We start from the raw sequence: 19,997 nt of genomic DNA, 5'->3' as shown, positions 1-19,997 counted from the left end.
AATCACTACTGTTTGTTTCCGGGGCTAGCCACTGCCACCTTTCTAAGATCCTGTTATTTTTCGATGCACGGCCTTAACATAACTTGATTGTTTGTGGGTGCAACGCAAACGTTACCCAAACGTACCTGTGATGGTGTTTCGCCAATTTAACATTTAAATGTCTAGGTACTACAAATTATAAAATATATGACAGTACAAACAAAACAATAGATTAGATAGGACTAAAATTCCCGTAATAAACAAAAGAGAATAATGTAGTTTAATCAGTCATTCCGCTATGATTAATATACAAATACCAATTACTTAGCCATAATCGATCAACTCGCAACGCAAGTAATCGCTTTAAGGTCTCGTACCCGTCAAGTATCTTATCCAATGTTGTGAATAACGCTTATTTTTAGGCTTAAAGACTCGAGCTCTCAAGACTCGTAAGTCTTGAAGACTCGACTATATTTAAGAATTGTATTTATTTATTTTATGCGTATGGATGTATGAAATCGTCTTTGCCGCCTGTGAGGCGTTAAGCCTCGAGAGTCTTAAGGGTTCGAGTCTTTAAGCCTCAAAATGAGCACTATTCACAACACTAATCTTATCGCGTACTACTTCGAACGCCAGCCGATTTGTGGGTCTATAAACTCTATAAGGAGAAAGTCGTGTATGGTTCGATATAATTTTTGGGACAATTTTGTATGTATTCATACTAGTTATTCATTTGTTTTAAATATCAAGTTTCGTCGCGGGCTTTTGAGGGCCGACCCATGACCGCGAGAGGGTTAGTAATATCATAGAGAAATATAGTAAGACAAGAGTGCTCACTCCATACATCAGTTCAGACTATTAATTTGTGTTAGTGTCTACATCTACTACATCTAGCATCGAGTAGCGGAGCTATCAGTACTGCTACTTGACAATAGATGTAGATAATATCTTGACAATAGGTGCTAGATGCTAATAGTCTTTTTGGTACCTACTTGTAAGTTATGTTAAATGATACAATAACTGTGAATTGAATGATATATTGATTATTCATGCACATCGCAAATATAATCATGAATCGACAGTATTGACAGTGACAGCTAGTGACGCAAGGAAGCGCGGGAGACGTCCAGGCTGTGACCAGCTATTGATGCGTTCCATGTCATCCTCCCTTTTCAGCGATATCTAGCAGGCGTGATCACTAGCCGCCCACTGCGAGTACTTCTAGTTTGAGGAGCTGTCAGCAGCGGCCGTTCTGGACTCTGCACAGTCAGTGTGGGTTTTGCTGGTGAAATGGGTGACGGCTGCCCTACAGGGACTGGTGACTGGTCTATAGATGATGGCTGTCCAACAGTGTCTGGATCTTCTGTTCCTGGCTCTGGGGCTTCTGTGGCCAGCTCTGTAGAATTGGCTGTCGGTTTTAGGTGCCAGGAGTTTCTTTTATAAATTGCACCATCATCAGTTTCTACTTTATAGGCTCGGTGGCCTTCTTCTGTCACTATTTTTGCTGGGACCCAGTTTTGATGACCTTTTCGTAGCATCACATTTTCATTACTCACAAACTCTTTATTTACCTTTTTTCCTCTGTCTGCATATTTCTTTTCTCCTTCTTTAATATTTTGTAATTGTTTAGTGACATTTCTTATTATTTTTGGTATAAAGAGTTTACTGTTTGTAGGAAGTAAGGTTTTAGTCCTTCTATTAAACATCCTTTGTGCTGGTGACCCAAGATCTAGTCTGGGTGTGTTCCTGTGATGCAGTAACGCTAATTGTAAGTCTGTGTTGTCTTCCATACATTTTTTCATTAAGTTTTTAGCTTCTTGAACATAGCGTTCCGATAATCCGTTGGAGCGTGGAAAGTGTGGACTTGATATTCTGTGTTCAAAGTTCCATTCCTTTCTGAATTGTCTAAACTCTTGGCAGTCATATTGTTTACCACCATCAGTCAATAGTATATCTGGAATTCCAAATGTCGCAAACCAAGATTTCAGATTGTCAATTATGTCAAGGCTGGTAACTCTTTTCAGTTCCTTAAGGTCAAAGAAACCTGAGTAGCCATCTGCTATCACTATATAGTCTTTGCCTTTCAAATGAAATAAATCCGTTGCCACGAGACTCCAAGGGCGTTCTGGTGCTGTTTGTGTAACAATAGGCTCCATTGGATTATCTTTTTGTACTTTTGCACATGCTGTACAAGATTTCGTATAATTTACTAAATCTGTAGTCATACCTGGCCAAAATACGTTGTCCCGGGCGAGACGTATTGTGCCTTGAATGCCTTTGTGACTTAGGTGGCACTGTTTCATCACTAGTGGTACCATTGATATGGGTACTAGTACTCTGTCATTTTTGAAAATGAGGTCGTTATATACACTGAGCGTTTCTCTATAGTGCCAGTATTTTTTTAAGTTATCTGGTAATTGCCCCATTTTTTCAGGCCACCCATCTTGTATAATTTGTTTTAAGTTACTCAACTCACTGCTATTTTCAATTTCTTGTTTGATTTCTTCTCTACGGTTTTTTGAAAATGGCACAATCGCACATATTTGCAAGTTTTCTGAGTTAACATCTTCGCAGGTTAGCTTCTCACAATCTCGACTCAAAGTGTCGGCTACATACATCTCCGAACCCTTTTTATATGTCACCTTGGGATTATATGGCAAAATCTGGTATAACATTCTTTGCAGTCTTGGTGGTGCACTGGTAAGTGGTTTTTTGAAAATTGTTTCCAAAGGTTTATGATCAGATTCTATTGTCAAGTCCTTGCAGCCCCAGATATAGTTATGGAATTTTTTACAAGCCACTAAGATCGCATTGGCCTCTTTTTCCAATTGACTGTAGCCTTGCTCAGTTTTAGTGAAAGATTTAGCACAGTAGGCAATAGGTTTTTCTTTTTGAATCATTACACCACCACAGGCATAACTACTAGAATCAACTGAGAGCAAAATTGGCGCTTGAGGATCATAAAATCCCAGAACAGGTGGGTTTTTTAACAGCTCTTTTAATTTGGTGAACGCCTCTTCTTGTGGTTGATCCCAAACCCATTCTACATCTTTGTGTAATAATTGTCTGAGGGGGCTGGTAATGTCTGCCATATTTTTTATGAATTTTGACAAGTAGGTAATTAATCCTAGAAACCGTTGCAATTCTTTTATATTTTCCGGTCTCTTGATTTTTGTGATGGTTTCTATTTTTTCCGGGTCGGGCTTTAAGCCTTCGCTAGTTACTATGTGGCCCAGAAATTTGACTTCTTGTCTACTGAATACGCACTTTTCCTTATTAAGTTTAAGACCTGCATTTCTAAACTTTTCCAGTACTTTATGTGTAGTCTTCTCTAATTCATCTTTAGATGCAGCATGTAGAAGTACATCATCCATTGACACCTCTGTATTTTCCAAGTCTGCTAAGAGTGAGCTCATAACTTGCTGGAAGACTTCTGGAGCTGATGCCAACCCGAAGGGCATTCTTAAGCAAGAATATCTTCCAAATGGTGTACTGAATGTGAGATACTCTGATGTGCGGGGTGTCACTTTCAGTTGCCAAAATCCTTTTCTACAGTCTAGCAGTGTGAACCATTTCGAGCCATGAATTCTGGCAGCAATTTCTTCCAGAGTATTAAGTGGGTAATGTCTTCTTTTTAAATTTTTGTTTATATCTGAGGGATCTAGGCACAGTCTTATTTTGTCATTTTTCTTCACCACAACCATAGGTGAAACGGCTGGTGTAGGCGTTGTCACTGGTTTAATTATTTTCTGTTCCACCATGCTATCCAACTCATCTTTTACTTTTTGTCTTATGGTGTGGGGAATTTTACGTGCCGGGCATATTGGTAACTTTGGATTGTCTACTAAATCGATATCATATTTGTACTGTTTCAGGCAACCAATTCCTTCAAACAAGTCATCATTTATTGTAATAGCATCAATTCTCTTGACTAAATTTAATTTTTCACATGTTTTCCTGCCAAGAATTGGTGACACATTTTCATTAACAACATAGTATTTAATCAAGTTTTGCTGTCCTTTACTAATAGTCATCAGTTTGGCTTCGCCTAAGACTTGCATCTTATGCTTTGAATAGGATGTCAGATATCTGGTTGTCGATGGACTGAGATGTGATTTTGTTCTATCCATTATTTCTCGGGTAATGACATTGCACCGGCTGCCTGAATCCAGTTTGAACATCACTGTGACTCCATTAGGTAAGGTTAATGGCTCAAACCAGTCTTCTTTACCCACATCATCATCATTATCTATTGATGACACCATGAATCCGTCTTCACTATCATATTCATCATTCTGGAGAAGCGAATCCACAGTTTTTATTTTACAACATTTGGTGAGATGGTTTCTTCGGTTACATCTCAGGCATATTTTCTTAAAAGCAGGACAATTTCTCCGGCCATGCATAGTGTCACATCTACCACAATGAAATGTCTCTTCACTTTTATCTTCTTTTTTCTTATTATTATTCATATTGGTGTTGTCTTCTTTTTTCTTAATATTTGTGTTTTTACTGTTCCAGGTAACCGCATCTACAGTAGGAGCCTGCTTCATAGTTTTTACTTGCATTTTGACTTGCTCCGCTGAGCGGCTGAGGTCAATTGTTTTCTGCAGTGTAAGGTCTTGTTCAGCTAACAACTTCTCTCTAAGGGAGTCGCTCCTTACTCCTACTACAATTCTGTCACGAATTAGGCTGTCCTCTACAGTACCATATGCACAATTTTTCACTTTACTTTTAAGTTCTGTGAGAAATTCATCAAATGGTTGGCCCTCTTTTTGTATTATGGTATTAAATATATACCTTTCATATGATTCGTTGATCTTTGGAGTGAAGTGCTTTGTAAATTTGTCTTTAATGGTTTGTAATTGTAACTGCTCATCACTTGTAAGATTGAACGTATTGTATATAACCACCGCGTCAGGTCCGATACATGCCATGAATACTGCCACTTGCACGGTTGGTTTTTTTTCTTCTAGGTTTGTAGCTATGGCATACCACTCAAATTGCTGCAGCCACAACTTCCACGCCTTAGCAACATCTTCATTGGCGTTTATTAAGAATTGCTTAGGCGGCTTTATATTAACGTCTGTTTTATTTTCAGCCATTTTTTTTAATGGTTTTGGTATTCGCGTTTCGGCACCATGTAAGTTATGTTAAATGATACAATAACTGTGAATTGAATGATATATTGATTATTCATGCACATCGCAAATATAATCATGAATCGACAGTATTGACAGTGACAGCTAGTGACGCAAGGAAGCGCGGGAGACGTCCAGGCTGTGACCAGCTATTGATGCGTTCCATGTCACTACTAAAACTGATGTATGGAGTGAGCACTCTATGTATTTTTTTCTCTATGGTAATATATATGTAGGTACCTATTGGCACAGAATAAATAATAGTACTAGGTACAGAAGATTCACTCTCTAACAAAACGCGTCTATTACGATAGATATGACAAGCGCGAGCAGGCGTCCCCGTTCCGTAGCGGTGCGCGGCAACTACTATGGCTAGACACCAAAATGTGTGTGGGCCGCATGTACTTGTAGGTACTTGTAGCGACGCGACGAAATCGCGGAGTGAGCCACGCCTGGTATTGGCTAGTCGAACGATATACATAGGTATTATACATGTTATACATGTCTGTGCCATCGTATCAACAGATTGTATGTACAGATGTAGTGCATAATTATTTTCCTTCGTTATTTTCACGCAAACGTACGAACGTATCTTGCTATTTCAGTCAGTATCTGTACAAAAAGTACTGTGGTTGATTGAGGTAGCAAGACAAATACTAACGTTTCCGAGAAAATACGAGGAAAAACAATTATGCACTACATCTGTACGTCGTACAAAACGAAATAAAAGGTCACTGCTATACGATGGTGGTTAAACTGAAGAATTGGCTTCCAGTCGTAACATACATTTTATTTTTAACCCTATTTATACATGGGTATCTAAAATGAGTTTTAGACCAAGTAAAATTTAGACGACCCTTAAATAAAAGGGCTAAGTTTAGCGTGAGTGACGTAGATTCTAAATGTGTAAGTCAATTGGTTTAACTTTTAAATAAGCCAACGCCACAAAAATAATGAAACAATGTTTAACTTGATTGGTTTCAGTTATAAAAACAGACGCTCACAAAACCACAATATGTTATAAGATGGCTGTAGTATTTTTACAGCGCAAATCATCAGAGAAAAGGGTCAGAAGGCGCTTTACCGGTTCTATGTATAAAAGGAAATCCCAAGCAGCCTTTACCATGTTAATGCTAATCTAGAACCGTTCTCCTCCACCAGTCATAGGTTCTAGTTCAGTCACAGAATAAATAATAGTATACTAAGTACAGAAGGTTCAGTCTCTACAAAACGCGTCTATCACGAGAGATATAAGCGCAAGCGCGAGCAAGTGTCCATTCCTAAGCGGTGCGCGGCAACTACTATTGCTAGACACCAAAATTGGTGTGGGCCGCATGTACATGTAGCGACGCGACGAAATCGCGGAGTGAGCCACGCAGTCCACTGTGTGCTGCTCGAGCTATAAATAAATATCGTTGATCTTGGTTTTCCTCGATAAGAAGGCCACCAACATGGCGGTAAGACGCTTTGGCCCAGAACACAGACAGGTATAGAGATTCTGGGAGGCGGCCATTGATCAATAATGGAACTGTCTTTAGGCTTGTATGATCGCGGTGACGATGAAAAGGAAATTTGTTTCACAAAGAAAACTAAATAATATCCGGCCATGAACTCCGGATATAATACGCTAGGCTAGAGTCAACTCGAAGAAGAAAACGCTTACAAAACTATAATCAATCAAAAGCGATGAGTAATCAGTCCTTATTGCAAAGCTGAATGCCTAATAAGCACTTAATAGCAGCGGACAATTGCAAATGTTAAGCAATGCGAAAAGAACGTTAATGAACTCTTAGAAGGTAATTTAATTTGTTTATTTTTTTATAATTTTCTTGCATCTAACTTATCATACCTTGTTATTATACAATACCTTACCTATTTAGTAAAAACGAACAGTTTTATGATATTTAGTTACGTGTAAACTCTGTAAACTACTAGCTAAATCAGCCATATTTGTAAGTACCAAGTACATGTTTCCAAATATGGCAATATAAGTATATTTGTAGACATTTATACTTTCTAAAGGGTAAAATATGAATACTACAATAAAATGTATAAAATATTTTCAATGATAGCATTTATAATTACAGCAAATACTTTATTCGCTTTTGCTCCAACAAGTTATTTCTCCAACTGAATAATACAATAATTCAACAACGACGACTACACAATCACATAAGCCACACCAATACCAACTCTTCGTGGACGCCATAAGCACCTCTCATGACGTATCATCAATATTATCATGGTGGTGTTAATGTCAATATATTGGAGGCCGTTCCCTTTTGTCTCCGCGTTATCTGCGTAATCTGGCATTACGCAAGTCTTCAGTTGAGCGGACTGAGCACTAAAGCGGTCACGGCCGGCCGTGAAATGAGTGGCATGCGATGGAAATTGATGGAAAATTACTACTCCTTGCTGGCTGGACGGGAAATTTAATTGGCAATCGGGGATTGGGCGAGGCAGAGAACTAGTAAAGAGTAGTTAAACCCGCACTTGTCCCTTAAATTGGCAAAATTGTAATGTCTATAGTTTATGCTTCGCTGGCCCAACTATTTTGATTCAAAACAAAACAAATACAGTCAGCAGCAGAAGTTGCTAAGCGGGCGAGGCGTTCAAAACACGCTCTTATTCTCTTAAAAATAAAGTCGCGTCAAGATCATTTTGAACACCTGGCCCGCTTAGCAACTTCTGCTGCCGACTGTACAAAAAGATGGTCGTTGGTGATGTAATGTCTGATGTCACTCCTAACGGACACAAGAGTGGGATTCAAAGAAGAAGAAGTGTGAAATATACTTAGTCTCAGTTTTGACAGCTGAGCTGGAGTAGATGGCGCTCTACACCATAAATTCATTAATATATACGTACTAACATCATATGAACTGAGAAAAGTAATTCAAAAGAACACACGAGTATTACAAAGATCATCCTAAGTAATTCCTAATCCAAGTACATACTATAGTCCTTTGAACAAATATAAACAATAGATGTAAACCCTTATTAAAATGCAAAATACATTAGAACTAAACTCACGTTCCAAACTTTCAAACGCCTAATAGAGAATCGTTTAAAAAAAGCGGCAGAGGTCAACCGCATATCATAATATGTCAACCACATGACAAGCATTCGAATAACATAAATCATTGGAAGTTTCGTACGCCTAACACCTACGTATCATATATATCCATAATATCAAAATCTAATACCAATCTGTTTACGCTGTCTGTAGACTCGTACAGTCAGAGAAAGTGATCTTCACGCGACTTTATTGTTAAGAGAATAAGAGCGTGTCAAGGTAATTTTGGACACCTCGCCCGCTTAGCAACTTCTGCTGCTGACTGTAGAGCATGCAAATGAAATATACTATACTATGATGTCCTAAGACGAAGCAATTGCTATAACGTGCAATTGTGTCGATAAACGAATGAACATACATTTGGAAGACGCATTTAAGAATTGTGCCCATGGCGGTAGCACGGTCACATTTTTAATGCCTGTCATCATGCCTACGTTCGTCAAACGTTACGTTCTAACAAGTACGTACATAAGTGACAGGCGATAAAAATGCAACCATGCTGCCACCACGAAAGTTAACTTATTCATGGAACAAAACTCACAAGTTCTCCTACGGAAGTGGCTCCAAATGTCACTGATACCTTTTTTGTCACGTTTACGGAAGACCATTTCAATGTCAGCACAAACACTAAGAACAACTAAACCAAAACCTTCCGTGGCACAAATGTGATCCATACTGACTGATTTTGATAAAGACTGACATTTAACCATCGTACCTGCTCACAAAATTTCACGAGAATCGGTTGAGCATTGCGACTTGTAGATGTGAACATTTTTGCCCAAGCTGAAACGGACACGTTCGCTAACGCTCGGTCAATAAAAATAAAGGTTTATGGTACCTGCAACGATATATATCTGCGAAGGTTTATGATCAGACTACACTACTAAAATCTTATTCAAGACGATTGACAAAGCAAGGATTTTTAATCCGTCTCCATAGGTACGTCACCGCATCCTTTTGATCAGCTGACAGGATCAACGGCAGGTAGCGTAGCGACCCAACACCGAGATATGTGCATGCCAGAATGTTCGAATTTAAGATCGTACAGATATCAGGGGGGTAACGCGAACCACGTTGCCTCCCTGTCACACTTACGTACGAATTTACAAGTGCGAATAGTCGCATGCGATAGAGACAACACGCCGAACGTGGTTCGCGGTAGACCCTCAGCATCGGCAGGAGAGTTGAGGTGAATAATACTACTACTACCTAATCGCAAAAACAGTATTGAATGAGTGAATGTGACTTAAGAGCACGATATTAAAGTAAAATAATAAAACCTTGAAGAAACTTTTTGGTCCATTTTGCAGTTGTAAAAAAGAACACTTGATCTCAAAATCTTGCTGTCACTAGGATGATTTTGTGGTTATGGCGTCTTCAACTATCGTGTCAATACCTATAATTTTCAGTGCAATAAACAACAATGTGAATAAAAACTAAAACAGTAGTTAATAGTTAAGATATTGAAATGTATGCTAAATAATAATTAGCACTTTTTTTTATTACGTCCGCATAAGTAGCTTCTTCCAAAATAAATAATATTTAAATACGACCGCCGGTTGTTATCTAATTATAACTTTAGGCGTAATTTCTTTGCTAAAGTAAGGACTCTAAAGCACGAAGAATTCCGTACATTGATACATTGACCCGCTTGTTTCTATTCCTATCTCTATCGCACGCTCATAATTATATTTCTGTCCCGCTACTATTCAACTCGCTAAATAGGTACTATTATAGTAATGGAAAATAACATTCTCCATTAAATATTCGTTTTGTAATTAAATTACTTTCCAAGACATAATAGGCTACATGACAAATTTTTATTAATGGTATCAATCAATCAGGTTTGTTTTTAGGATCAAATGTCTATATGGGACCCACTGCATTAAAACAACACAAAAGTCAGAAATTATAGTCAAAGTCCGACAGTCGTACTTCACTCGCGAAATTGATATTGATATGGGAACGTGACGTCAAGGTAACTGAGAGCGCATCTTGAAGTATGAACAAAACAAGAAAATTGCGTTTTTGTCGGTAAAATATTGCGTTTATGTACCTATACATATTGGTATACAACATTTTTTTGGATAAAATGTAAGGAATCGAATGGTACCCTTACTTTTATCATTTTTGGAAGTTAAAAAAAACTTAAATTTTGAAACTTTCAAGTGCTGTATTTTTGTAACATTTCCATAAGTATATTATTTTAATATCCACATTATTGTGATAAATTGCTCTTTTGTTATCTATTTTACTAGATTTTGTTATAAAATTCAACATAATTTGCGTTAAAATAAATTGATTCCCCTATGTTTCAGAAAAACAAGTTTCATTTATTCTAATTCGCCGGTTCAGGAGGCATTGACATTGACCTCATGAATTTTGGAAGACCTCTGGGTAAATAATCAAATTATACAATATCATACGAATATATAAATATTTGTTTGTTTCCCTGAATTCTACACCCCTCAGAAAGATTTCACTGACATCTTTAAGGAAAATCGTTTCAATAAAATAATAAATTGTAGACGGCTAAAAGCGGTGGTGGCCAAGTGGATATGACGTCAGACTTTCAATCCGGAGGTCGCGGGTTCAAATCCTGGCTCGTACCAATGAGTTTTTCGGAACTTATGTACGAAATATCATTTGATATTTACCACTAGCTTTTCGGTGAAGGAAAACATCGTGAGGAAACCTGCATACATCTGCGAAGAAATTCAAAGATGTATGTGAAGTCCCCAATCCGCATTGGGCTAGCGTGGGGCCCGAGCCCTCTCGCGCATGAGAGGAGGCCTGTGCCCAGCAGTGGGACGTATATAGGCTTAAAGAGTACGAAATTCTTCACGAGTGGAATTCCTTCATAAAATTGGGTAAGCACTTTTGCAACTCGCTGTACCTACTCGCACGATTATTAATATTATTATTGCAGGTAATGTACACATAGGTTTTTATTTTGAAGGCCAGAAAAATAATGTACAGTCTATTTTTTTATTCGGTAGACTAAAATGACATTTCATATTATGTAATTTTATTTTATGTTCATATTATGAAATGACATTTTAGTCTTCTTCTTCCTCGATTCCTCATGACTGAGGGTCGCGACCACATGAGGTCGTTATTTTGCGCACCAAAGCTCTCCATTTTAGTTGACCGAATAAAAAAATGGACTTTAGGTGAGTTTACCTCTGATAAATCTGATTTTAGCGGTCAGTAACTCTGGATGTCTGTCTGTTACCTCTTCACACTAAGCGCCAGTTGCAACATCCGCACTTGACAGACTGATCAACGTCACCCGGCGCGCCGCTGCGCTTTACTATAAAACTTTCCATATAATAAAATTTAGCAAACTCTTTAACAATGACAAACAGTTTGGTGCAGCCGACCCTTAATCCGCTGAACTGAACCAATTTATATCAAATTTGTTATGGATATAGTTTGAGGCCTTAGAAGAGACACAGGACAGTTTTTGTCAATCATCATTATTCAAAGACTGACAAAGATGCGGGCAAAAAATTTTTTTACTATAAATATGCAACGCTTTAGGCTGTAGTACAGAAAGACAAATTTATATATATTACCCCTGAATTCACTTTGTGGTTTATTATCTAATTGAGTGGCTTCATTAGCTACTTTACTTTTGTTTACCATGTTAAGGAAAATAGCTGCAACATGGCATAGCTGCCATTAAGTTAAAAATAAAATGTGTTAACATATGAGGCCACTTTAATTCACATAGGTTAAACATTTTGTTGTACCTATAATTGTAATAAAATATAAGTTTTGTTATAAGAATAGTATACGAAGTTTAGTACTAATACCCGGTTGAAGGTTTTTTGGCATATTTAAAGAATACAAATTGAGTAGGATTGTCAGATATTGTATTGTATTCTTTATAAATACAGTGGACGTGTAAATCCTGTAATTATCTTGCTAAAAAACAAAGTTGAGTACTGTTACCAGTTGAAGGTTTTTTGCATACATATTAAAGAATTCAAATTGAGTAGGATTGTCAGATATGTATTGTATTCCGAACGGAGATCTTTATAAATACAGTGTACGTGTTATTGTCTTCCTAAAAAACAAAGTTCGTCACGGTAAAAAAACAATGCCTACAAGAAACGTTGTTCAAATGTTCAAATCAAAGAATTTGTTTATTTGCCTCGTATTGTATATCTGGTAAAATGTATATCTTACTCACCGAGATTGCTGGTTTTCGTATTTCACCCATAATCCTTCATTGAGCGTAGATTAGTTAGAAGAAAATCTAAGATTCTCTTCCGATGAAAATTTTATTCAATGGCGTGGAGCGGTGAATTTAAATTTCATTTGACAGTTGACAGTTCCATAGACAAAGTCAAAAATAGTGTCGTCCCCGACAATCTAGATTTAGGGGTCCATATTTACATACGGAACCCATTACAAAAATATATAAGTCAAAAGTTTGGTATACACGCTTCAGCTTCACAAACAGATTCACGAGTATAGTAAAAAAAATGGAAAGACGCCTTTGGAAATGCCAAAAAAATGTTTGCGTTGTCGGTTGTTAAATGTAGGAGAATCTAGAATTTAACAATTATTGCTTTTATGTACAAAAACTAACAAATAATATTTCATTCGTGTTCTCAAATCGGACTATGTTTCAATAATTTTATAGAAACTGTAAAAGAGAGGTTAAGTGTCAACAAAACAGCGCGCCGTTTAGACGGCAAAATACTTTTTTCAGTTTTTGCATCATATTTCTAAATGAATAGTGAAAAGAGAAATGCCCGGGGCCGTGGCCGGGGTAGAGGCCGCGGCCGGGGTCGCGGAAGAGGCCGTGGTCGCGGCAAGAAAGTGCCGAAGGTGATGTCTTCTGATGAAGAAGAGTGTTCTGTTGAAGAAAGTTCACAAGACCAGGAGGAGTCCTTAACTACTGAGGAGGCAAAGGAAGAGGTTGAACAAGCCGAACCCCCTAAACGTGAGTAACTAGGCGCCTTGTCACTCTTGTCAGTGGTGAAAAGTTTATTGTGATCTTTCCTCAGAATTGTCAGAATTTGATAATAAAACCCACTGGCTTGAGTAGTTTCTCTGTATTTGACAAGATTAGTGACTAGCTTGGTCATAAACAAATCCCCGGGTAACGTTTTTGAGTTACCAGAACATCTAATCTAATTAGACTTTTTTGTTAAATGTGTGATTGCAATACACATTCCCTTACTGCTTTGCTTTTAAGCTAGGTATCGTGAGTCATGAATTATATGCAAAAGTCTTGCTAAAGAAATTTAGTAGGCTGTTTACCACTTTACATTACATTTTTTAAGCTAATTGTCTTTGAGGAATGTATAATTTACCATTTATCAACCGTTCCAGTGGAAGTCCCTTCCGACATATCACAACTAGAAGCCCCAGTATTCACAACACTGCAACGTGGCCCGCCAGAGCCTATGCTGCGCTTGGACTGGGACCACCGTGCAGCACTCATTGGGGAAAAAGTCCTGAACCCTATGATATACTGCTGTGATATCTGCTCAAAGCCTATACTTATATATGGTAGAATGGTAAGTATCATTTAAATCATATATTTAACGAAATGTCTCTGTCTCTTCCCCTCTCTCTAGCCCTTTTCTACGCTTCGGATGTAGGCTCCTTGATTTTACGCCAAAGGTAGTTTAAATTAAATTTATTTGCATTTATAACTTTTTATTTGGTCAGAATTAAACACTGAATTGGATTAAAAACTTTGGAACTGATTTCTTAGTGTTTTAATGTTTTTTTTTTGCAGATACCATGCAAGCACGTGTTTTGCCTTTCTTGCGCGCGAGCAGACCACACACACTGTCCACGGTGTAGGGAAAAGGTATGTTTGAGTCTTTCATTAAAGCTATTTTTTTTTATTAGAATAATCACATCAATGTCCAAAGGGTGCATTAGAGTGCAGAGTTAGCTCAGCCGGACTCTAACACTTTCCCTGTATTGGCAGGTTCTGCGCGTGGAGCAGACCGGTCTCGGCACGGTGTTCATGTGCACGCACTCGGGCACGCGGTACGGGAACACGGGCTGCCGGCGGACATACCTCTCTCAGGTACGGCTGAAATAGGTCACCATTTCTAATTTAACTAGGCTGCAAATGAGGTGGACTGATTATTATTTACGAAATCTGGACTTAGGGCCAGTTGCACCAACCACTTTTAACAGACTGATCAACATCACTCGGCAAAGAACTATGAAAACTCCCATACAATCAGATTTAGCAAACGCTTTAACGGTAACAGGCGTTTTGGTGCAACCGAACCTTAAACGCGTATAAGTTATTGTTGCCTGAAATTTGTTTTTACAAGGTTTAAATGAAAGTGTTATTTGTCTCAGTTCCCGAATGGAACTAGTGTGACTATTGGGCTGGACTGGTTAACCTTTTCGCCGCCATTGACTTGATATAAAGTCAGTACATTTCGTGCCCCACACGCCACGACTTGATATGTTATACGGCTTGTTTACGTGCAATTTGTGGCTTGCCGTTGATGACACTTTACTTCATTGACGTGGCGGTGAAACGGTTAAAGAAATTCAGTTATAAAACATTGCAAATGGCATGGCTTGATCTGAGTGTACTTCATACCGCTTACCGTGGGGCTTAGTGTAAGGCCTGAGTGAACGCTCGAGTTGGGCGTGCAGCGGGGCGGGGCGTGCGGCGTGCATGTTAAACAAATGCAAGCGTATAGGAGCGGCCTTAGTGCACGCTGCTCACATCACGCGTGAGCCCGACGCCACGCTGCACGCCCCGCCGAACGCTCCGCTTCGAGCGTCCACTCAGGCCTTACACTTAGTCAATTTGTGTAAAAATGTCCTATAATATTTATTTATTCATGCTCGGAGCGCTGAGCATTAACTTCGTATGTTATGTATGCAGAGGGACCTGCAGGCGCATATCAACCACCGGCACGTGTCGGGCTCCGAACCGCACGCCGCCGCCGACGCCGCCAGCGTCGCCATCGTCAAACCCATCTCCGTAAGTGGTTATCATTGAACCGAACTTAACCATATATGGGGCATTATCAATGAAAAGGGACCTTATTGTCGATGGCGGTTACGCCGCACAGCGTCGCGCGGCATTGTATTTATATCGGAGCATCGTTAATAATGGCGTAACCGCCATCGACAATAAAGTCCCTTTTTATAGATAACGTCACATTAGTTCATGGCTTAACTTAGACTTAGGTGGGACGTAGACTTGCCTCGCCCGACTCAAACGCGCGCCTCTGGTGAAGGTCATGCTACGCCCGGCAATGGGGTTGGCAACTGTCAAAGGTTTTTATAGATGGCGCCAGCATGGGTTTTCCCTTTACCTAGTTTTGGTCTATGAGATTTGGCTTAAAGAGCATGCAGGCCTTAAAATTAAAAAAAAAACAAGTAGGTATGTGGTTATTCGTGGAATTAACGGGTAAAACCTATGCTGGCGCCATCTATAAAATACTTCGATCGGCCAACCCCATTTCCTTGTGAGGTGGCTCATTCAGTGTAGACCCGCCTATTTATGCCCCTATTATCCATATCAAGAATAAACATTTGCGTTCACTTACTTAAACCAAAGAGAATAGCTTAAACAAAGCGTTTACAACAGGGTTCGAAAGGATAATTATCAATGATAATTATCGTGATTTTTATGCCTGATAATTATCGATTTGATAATCTAAGATTTAAAATATAAAAAACGCCCCAGTCATTATTTTTAACTATCAAAGAATTCAAAGAAAATAATATAACACCATCCATATACCTGGGATAATTATCGCTATAATTATCAAACTCTATAATTATCTGGATAATTTCGAACCCTGGTTTCCAAATTGGTATTCCACTAGCTAGTCAAATATAACGTTAATAGTTCGCCATTGTTATACATTTTATCTCTGTTATGTCAGATGGCAGTCGCTTTCGTAAAAACTAGTGCCTACGCTAATTCCTGGGATTAGTGCCAAGCGGACCCCAGAGATGGGCAAAATTTATTCGAATAACGAATAAGAATAACAAAATTTATCGCGAATGACGAATAAAAATGTCGGATGATTATTCTTATTTGAATAAATTATTCGTCGAATAATTTATCCGCGAATAATTTATTCGTCGAATGAATTGCCACGAATAATTTGTTTATTTGAATACCTTATTAACTTTTCACGGTTTAGAAAGATTGCCAACTGTGATGTGCAATTTAGATTTTTAGATTTTGCAAATATCGGGAGTGGTCACATGTACAACACAAAATCGTGAATTATTGTTTATTCGAATGATTATTCCGATAAAAGTTTATTCGAATGATGCCCATCTCTGGCGGACCCCAGGCTCCCATGAGCCGTGACAAAATGCCGGGACAACGCGAGGAGGATGATGATGTATATATGCAATAGTGTTTTACTACAAATAGAACGTATTGTGGGCAGGTCGGAAGCGGGGTTGGGGTGTCCAACGACCCGCGGCACGCGGTGTCGACGCGGCGGAACCTCATCACGGTGCCCATTCAGGACCCGGACCCTAATTATTACAATTATTATCCGGTTAGTATCACACATTTTTAAAATATTTTATCTACATACTTAATTACAATTAATCGGTAAGTTGAAAAAAAATACCTTTAAAACATGCTAGAATACATGAAAACAATTTTTTAGTTTATTAGCACCTTGGAATAAGGTGTGGATTCAGGTCATAGGGTACGTCATAAAACACCATCAACTTGTCATAGAGCTTGTTCGAATCTCCTTTAACCGATTCGGTGCGGATGGTACGACATGCGTGTCATCAATGTTTTTATAGTGTCGCGTTCTATATGGCGTAAGGCACGCCTGTCGTGTCATGAAATAATTGTTCACCGCCACAGCTAAATGTTTTCGAAAATGGAACACGCAACGAAACGGTTAAATATAAAAGCTTATATGTTATATGTAAATGCTTTTATTTGTTAGCAGCCCGTGGCACCGGTAGTGGCGGGTGTGGGCGCCGGCGCGGCGGGTGCGGGCAGCGGCGTGCTGGCGCACAACATGAGCGTGCCGCCGCCGCAGTACTACGCGCCCGGCGCATACCCGCCCTCATACTCGCAACCGCAACCAGGTACACATCTTCACATAATACCGTCTACCGCACAGTACAAGAACAGTAGTGAATCTTCATATAAATGTGCCGCTGCCGGGTTGAATGTGTGCGTGCGCGCCGGACGCCGTGTATAGTTTGTAGCTTTCTAATAGACCCCGAAGGCTAATTTGTTGTTGTGTAAGCTATTGTCTATTGTTAAGAAAAACCGCTCGTGCCACGTGCCACAACCACCTGCATAAAAAATCGGTACTTCGGTTACTGAGTGCCGGCGAGTCGAACGCTACGGAACCAGTCTAAAATGTGTCATCGAGATGCGTAACAAAGGCGCGGTATCGGAGAGCGCACCTACACTGGTTTTTTGAGCGTTGGACTAGCCCGCGCTCAGGTGCCAAATAGAATAATTAGGACCCTTTTTTGCAGGTAAGTAGCACGGGCGGTTTTACTGAACAATAGACAATAGGATTAGCCTTCGGGGTCTATTAGAAAGCTACAAACTATACGCACGCGCTGTCACGCACACATTCGCATAATATACGGGGGAATACGGTGGCGGCAGTGTGGGCCGTACCGCGACTGTGATCGCGCGCATTCGAGTACGCTCGCATTTGCCTGCTCTTACCGGCCTTAATTTATACCTCATTTATGAATTGATAGAACATTTCATTATATTATATAAATAGAAACCTAGTGCTACTCATAATACGCAAATAATATTTAACTCAAAATAAAAGTGACGACCCTAAGCGCCAACGCAAGAGTAGGTAAATAACTTGCCGAGCGGCCTTAGATTCACTACTGTTCTTAGTATACTGTGGTCTACCGTCCCTACGGCTCGGTTGCACCAAACTGTTTATCATCGGTAACCCTTTCGCTGCCATTGACTTGATATGAAGTCCGAACATTTCGTGCCCCACACGCCACGACTTGATATCAAGTCGTAGTTTTGGTCAGGTTGTATACGAGCAATTTTTGATATGGCGCTGATGAGACTTTATTACTTCATTGACGTGGCGGTGAAAAGGTTAAAGACTTCGCTAAATTTTATTGTATGGAAAGTTTCATAGTAAAACGCCGCGGCGCGCCGGGGGACGTTGATCACTCTGACGAGTGCGGATGGTGCAACTGGCACTAAAGGGGCCCACTGATTAACAGTCCGCCGGACGGTATCGGCCTGTCAGTTAAAACAAAAAGTTGACAGTTCCGAACGACTGACAGGCCGATATCGTCCGGCGGACTGTTAATCAGTGGGCCCCTTAAGTAATTGAAAAAGGTACCTAACTGAAACTGATTACAGTGATTACTAATCTTCCTATTCCTACCTACTTTTCGCTCAGTTTAATTTTATTCGAAGTCAAATTTTATCATGGTTTACTCAGGAATGAACCGCCTTATTCATAATAGTATAGCCCTGGTTCATTTCAGAGCAATCCGTCGATCGTTGTCTAGTACTTTGGTTTGTCGTTGGATTTCCTCGTTTCAGATTCGAATTTTATCGCGGAGAGATGAAACGAGCATCCCCAGTTCCGTGGCGATATTATCTAATCTATTTATTTATTTATATACTTATATATCTGCCCTGCTTATCGCAAACGCAGTACTTTGTATGAGGGTTTTCATGCAAGTACTGCACCCGCGATAAGCAGGGCAGATATTTCGGGGATCTCGGAAACGGCTCTAACGATTTCGATGAAATTTGCTATATGGGGGTTTTCGGGGGCGAAAAATCGATCTAGCTAGGTCTTATCTCTGGGAAAACGCGCATTTTTGAGTTTTAACCTTTTCAACGCCAAGAGCCACTAAAGTGGTCGAGTGCTGTCGTGCGCATGACGCCAACAGCCACTAAAAAGGCTATGACGGACGCTGTCAAAGCAATTTTCCTGCTGACAGATAAGGTTTATTTTCGCTCTTCATATTGCAACCATTTGGCGTATAAGCCACATTTTAGCATGGGACGAAAAGCGTTGAAAAGGTTAATATGTTTTTCTACTCCCGTACTTTTATTTGTCATTTAAAGGGTCGTGCACACACCTTTAAAACCCTACCTTATAGTTGCCAAGACAAGTCTTTAGTCTATGCCCCAAAAAAGAATTTGTGCATACACGCAGTATCTTTTTGGCGATTTTACGATACTTCGTTTAATGACCACTTTAAAAATATTGAATGAAATACAGTGTTGCCAACCTTATTTTAAATGTCATCTCTGACAAATAAGTGAACCATAGACATGTTTTTTTTTTAATTTCATTCATTCATTCATTCTTTTCCCGCCCGTACCCTCCATTTTTGCTACTTCTTGAATTAAAAATATTTGTTAAATTTACAATTTTATTTCAAAGTAAGTGCTTGGTCGTAGAAAAAGTATTGTATGCAGCGTTGTTTAACTCAGTCAAAAAATACTCGTGGCGTCTTTATTAACAATTTTCGGCTTCGCCTCAAATTGTTACTCACGCCACTCGCCTTTTTTGACCTCTCTTAAACAACGGTTGCATAAAATACTATTTCCGAGCGAAGCTCGGTCTCCCAGATATTAGCGAGTTAATTACGCACATAGTGAACGTACAGTAAGCAGTTGTGAATGTTTCAGGCGGCAGCCTGGCGGCGGCGGGCTCGCCGGCGCCCGAGCGCTGGCCAGAGGGGTACGCGCCCGCCTGGCCGCCGCACTACTACCGGTAGCCGCCGCACTACTACCGGTAGCCGCCGCACTACTACCGGTAGCCGCCGCACTACTACCGGTAGCC

The 19,997-nt window shown here is 39.6% G+C and overlaps 2 protein-coding genes across 2 annotated transcripts; one reads left to right on the top strand and one right to left on the bottom strand.

Moving 5' to 3' along the window:
• Positions 1-1,151: 1,151 nt before the first annotated feature.
• Positions 1,152-5,084, bottom strand: LOC134650415 (uncharacterized). The gene is made up of 2 exons (XM_063505370.1): positions 2,456-5,084; positions 1,152-2,164 (listed from the first exon to the last, which is right to left on the bottom strand). Exons 1-2 carry the CDS (start codon positions 5,082-5,084, stop codon positions 1,152-1,154), a joined length of 3,642 nt encoding a protein of 1,213 aa, XP_063361440.1.
• Positions 5,085-12,829: 7,745 nt separating this feature from the next.
• LOC134650414 (E3 ubiquitin-protein ligase Hakai) lies at positions 12,830-19,932 on the top strand. The gene is made up of 8 exons (XM_063505369.1): positions 12,830-13,150; positions 13,543-13,730; positions 13,955-14,029; positions 14,153-14,254; positions 15,080-15,178; positions 16,611-16,724; positions 17,133-17,277; positions 19,844-19,932. The coding sequence occupies exons 1-8, from the start codon at positions 12,937-12,939 to the stop codon at positions 19,930-19,932; spliced, it is 1,026 nt and encodes a 341-aa protein (XP_063361439.1). The 5' UTR covers positions 12,830-12,936.
• The last annotated feature ends 65 nt before the right edge of the window (positions 19,933-19,997 follow it).

The sequence above is a fragment of the Cydia amplana genome, chromosome 8 (assembly GCF_948474715.1).
Source record: "Cydia amplana chromosome 8, ilCydAmpl1.1, whole genome shotgun sequence".
In the NCBI taxonomy this organism is placed as follows: domain Eukaryota; kingdom Metazoa; phylum Arthropoda; class Insecta; order Lepidoptera; family Tortricidae; genus Cydia; species Cydia amplana.
This window is presented reverse-complemented; position numbering and strand designations above follow the sequence as displayed.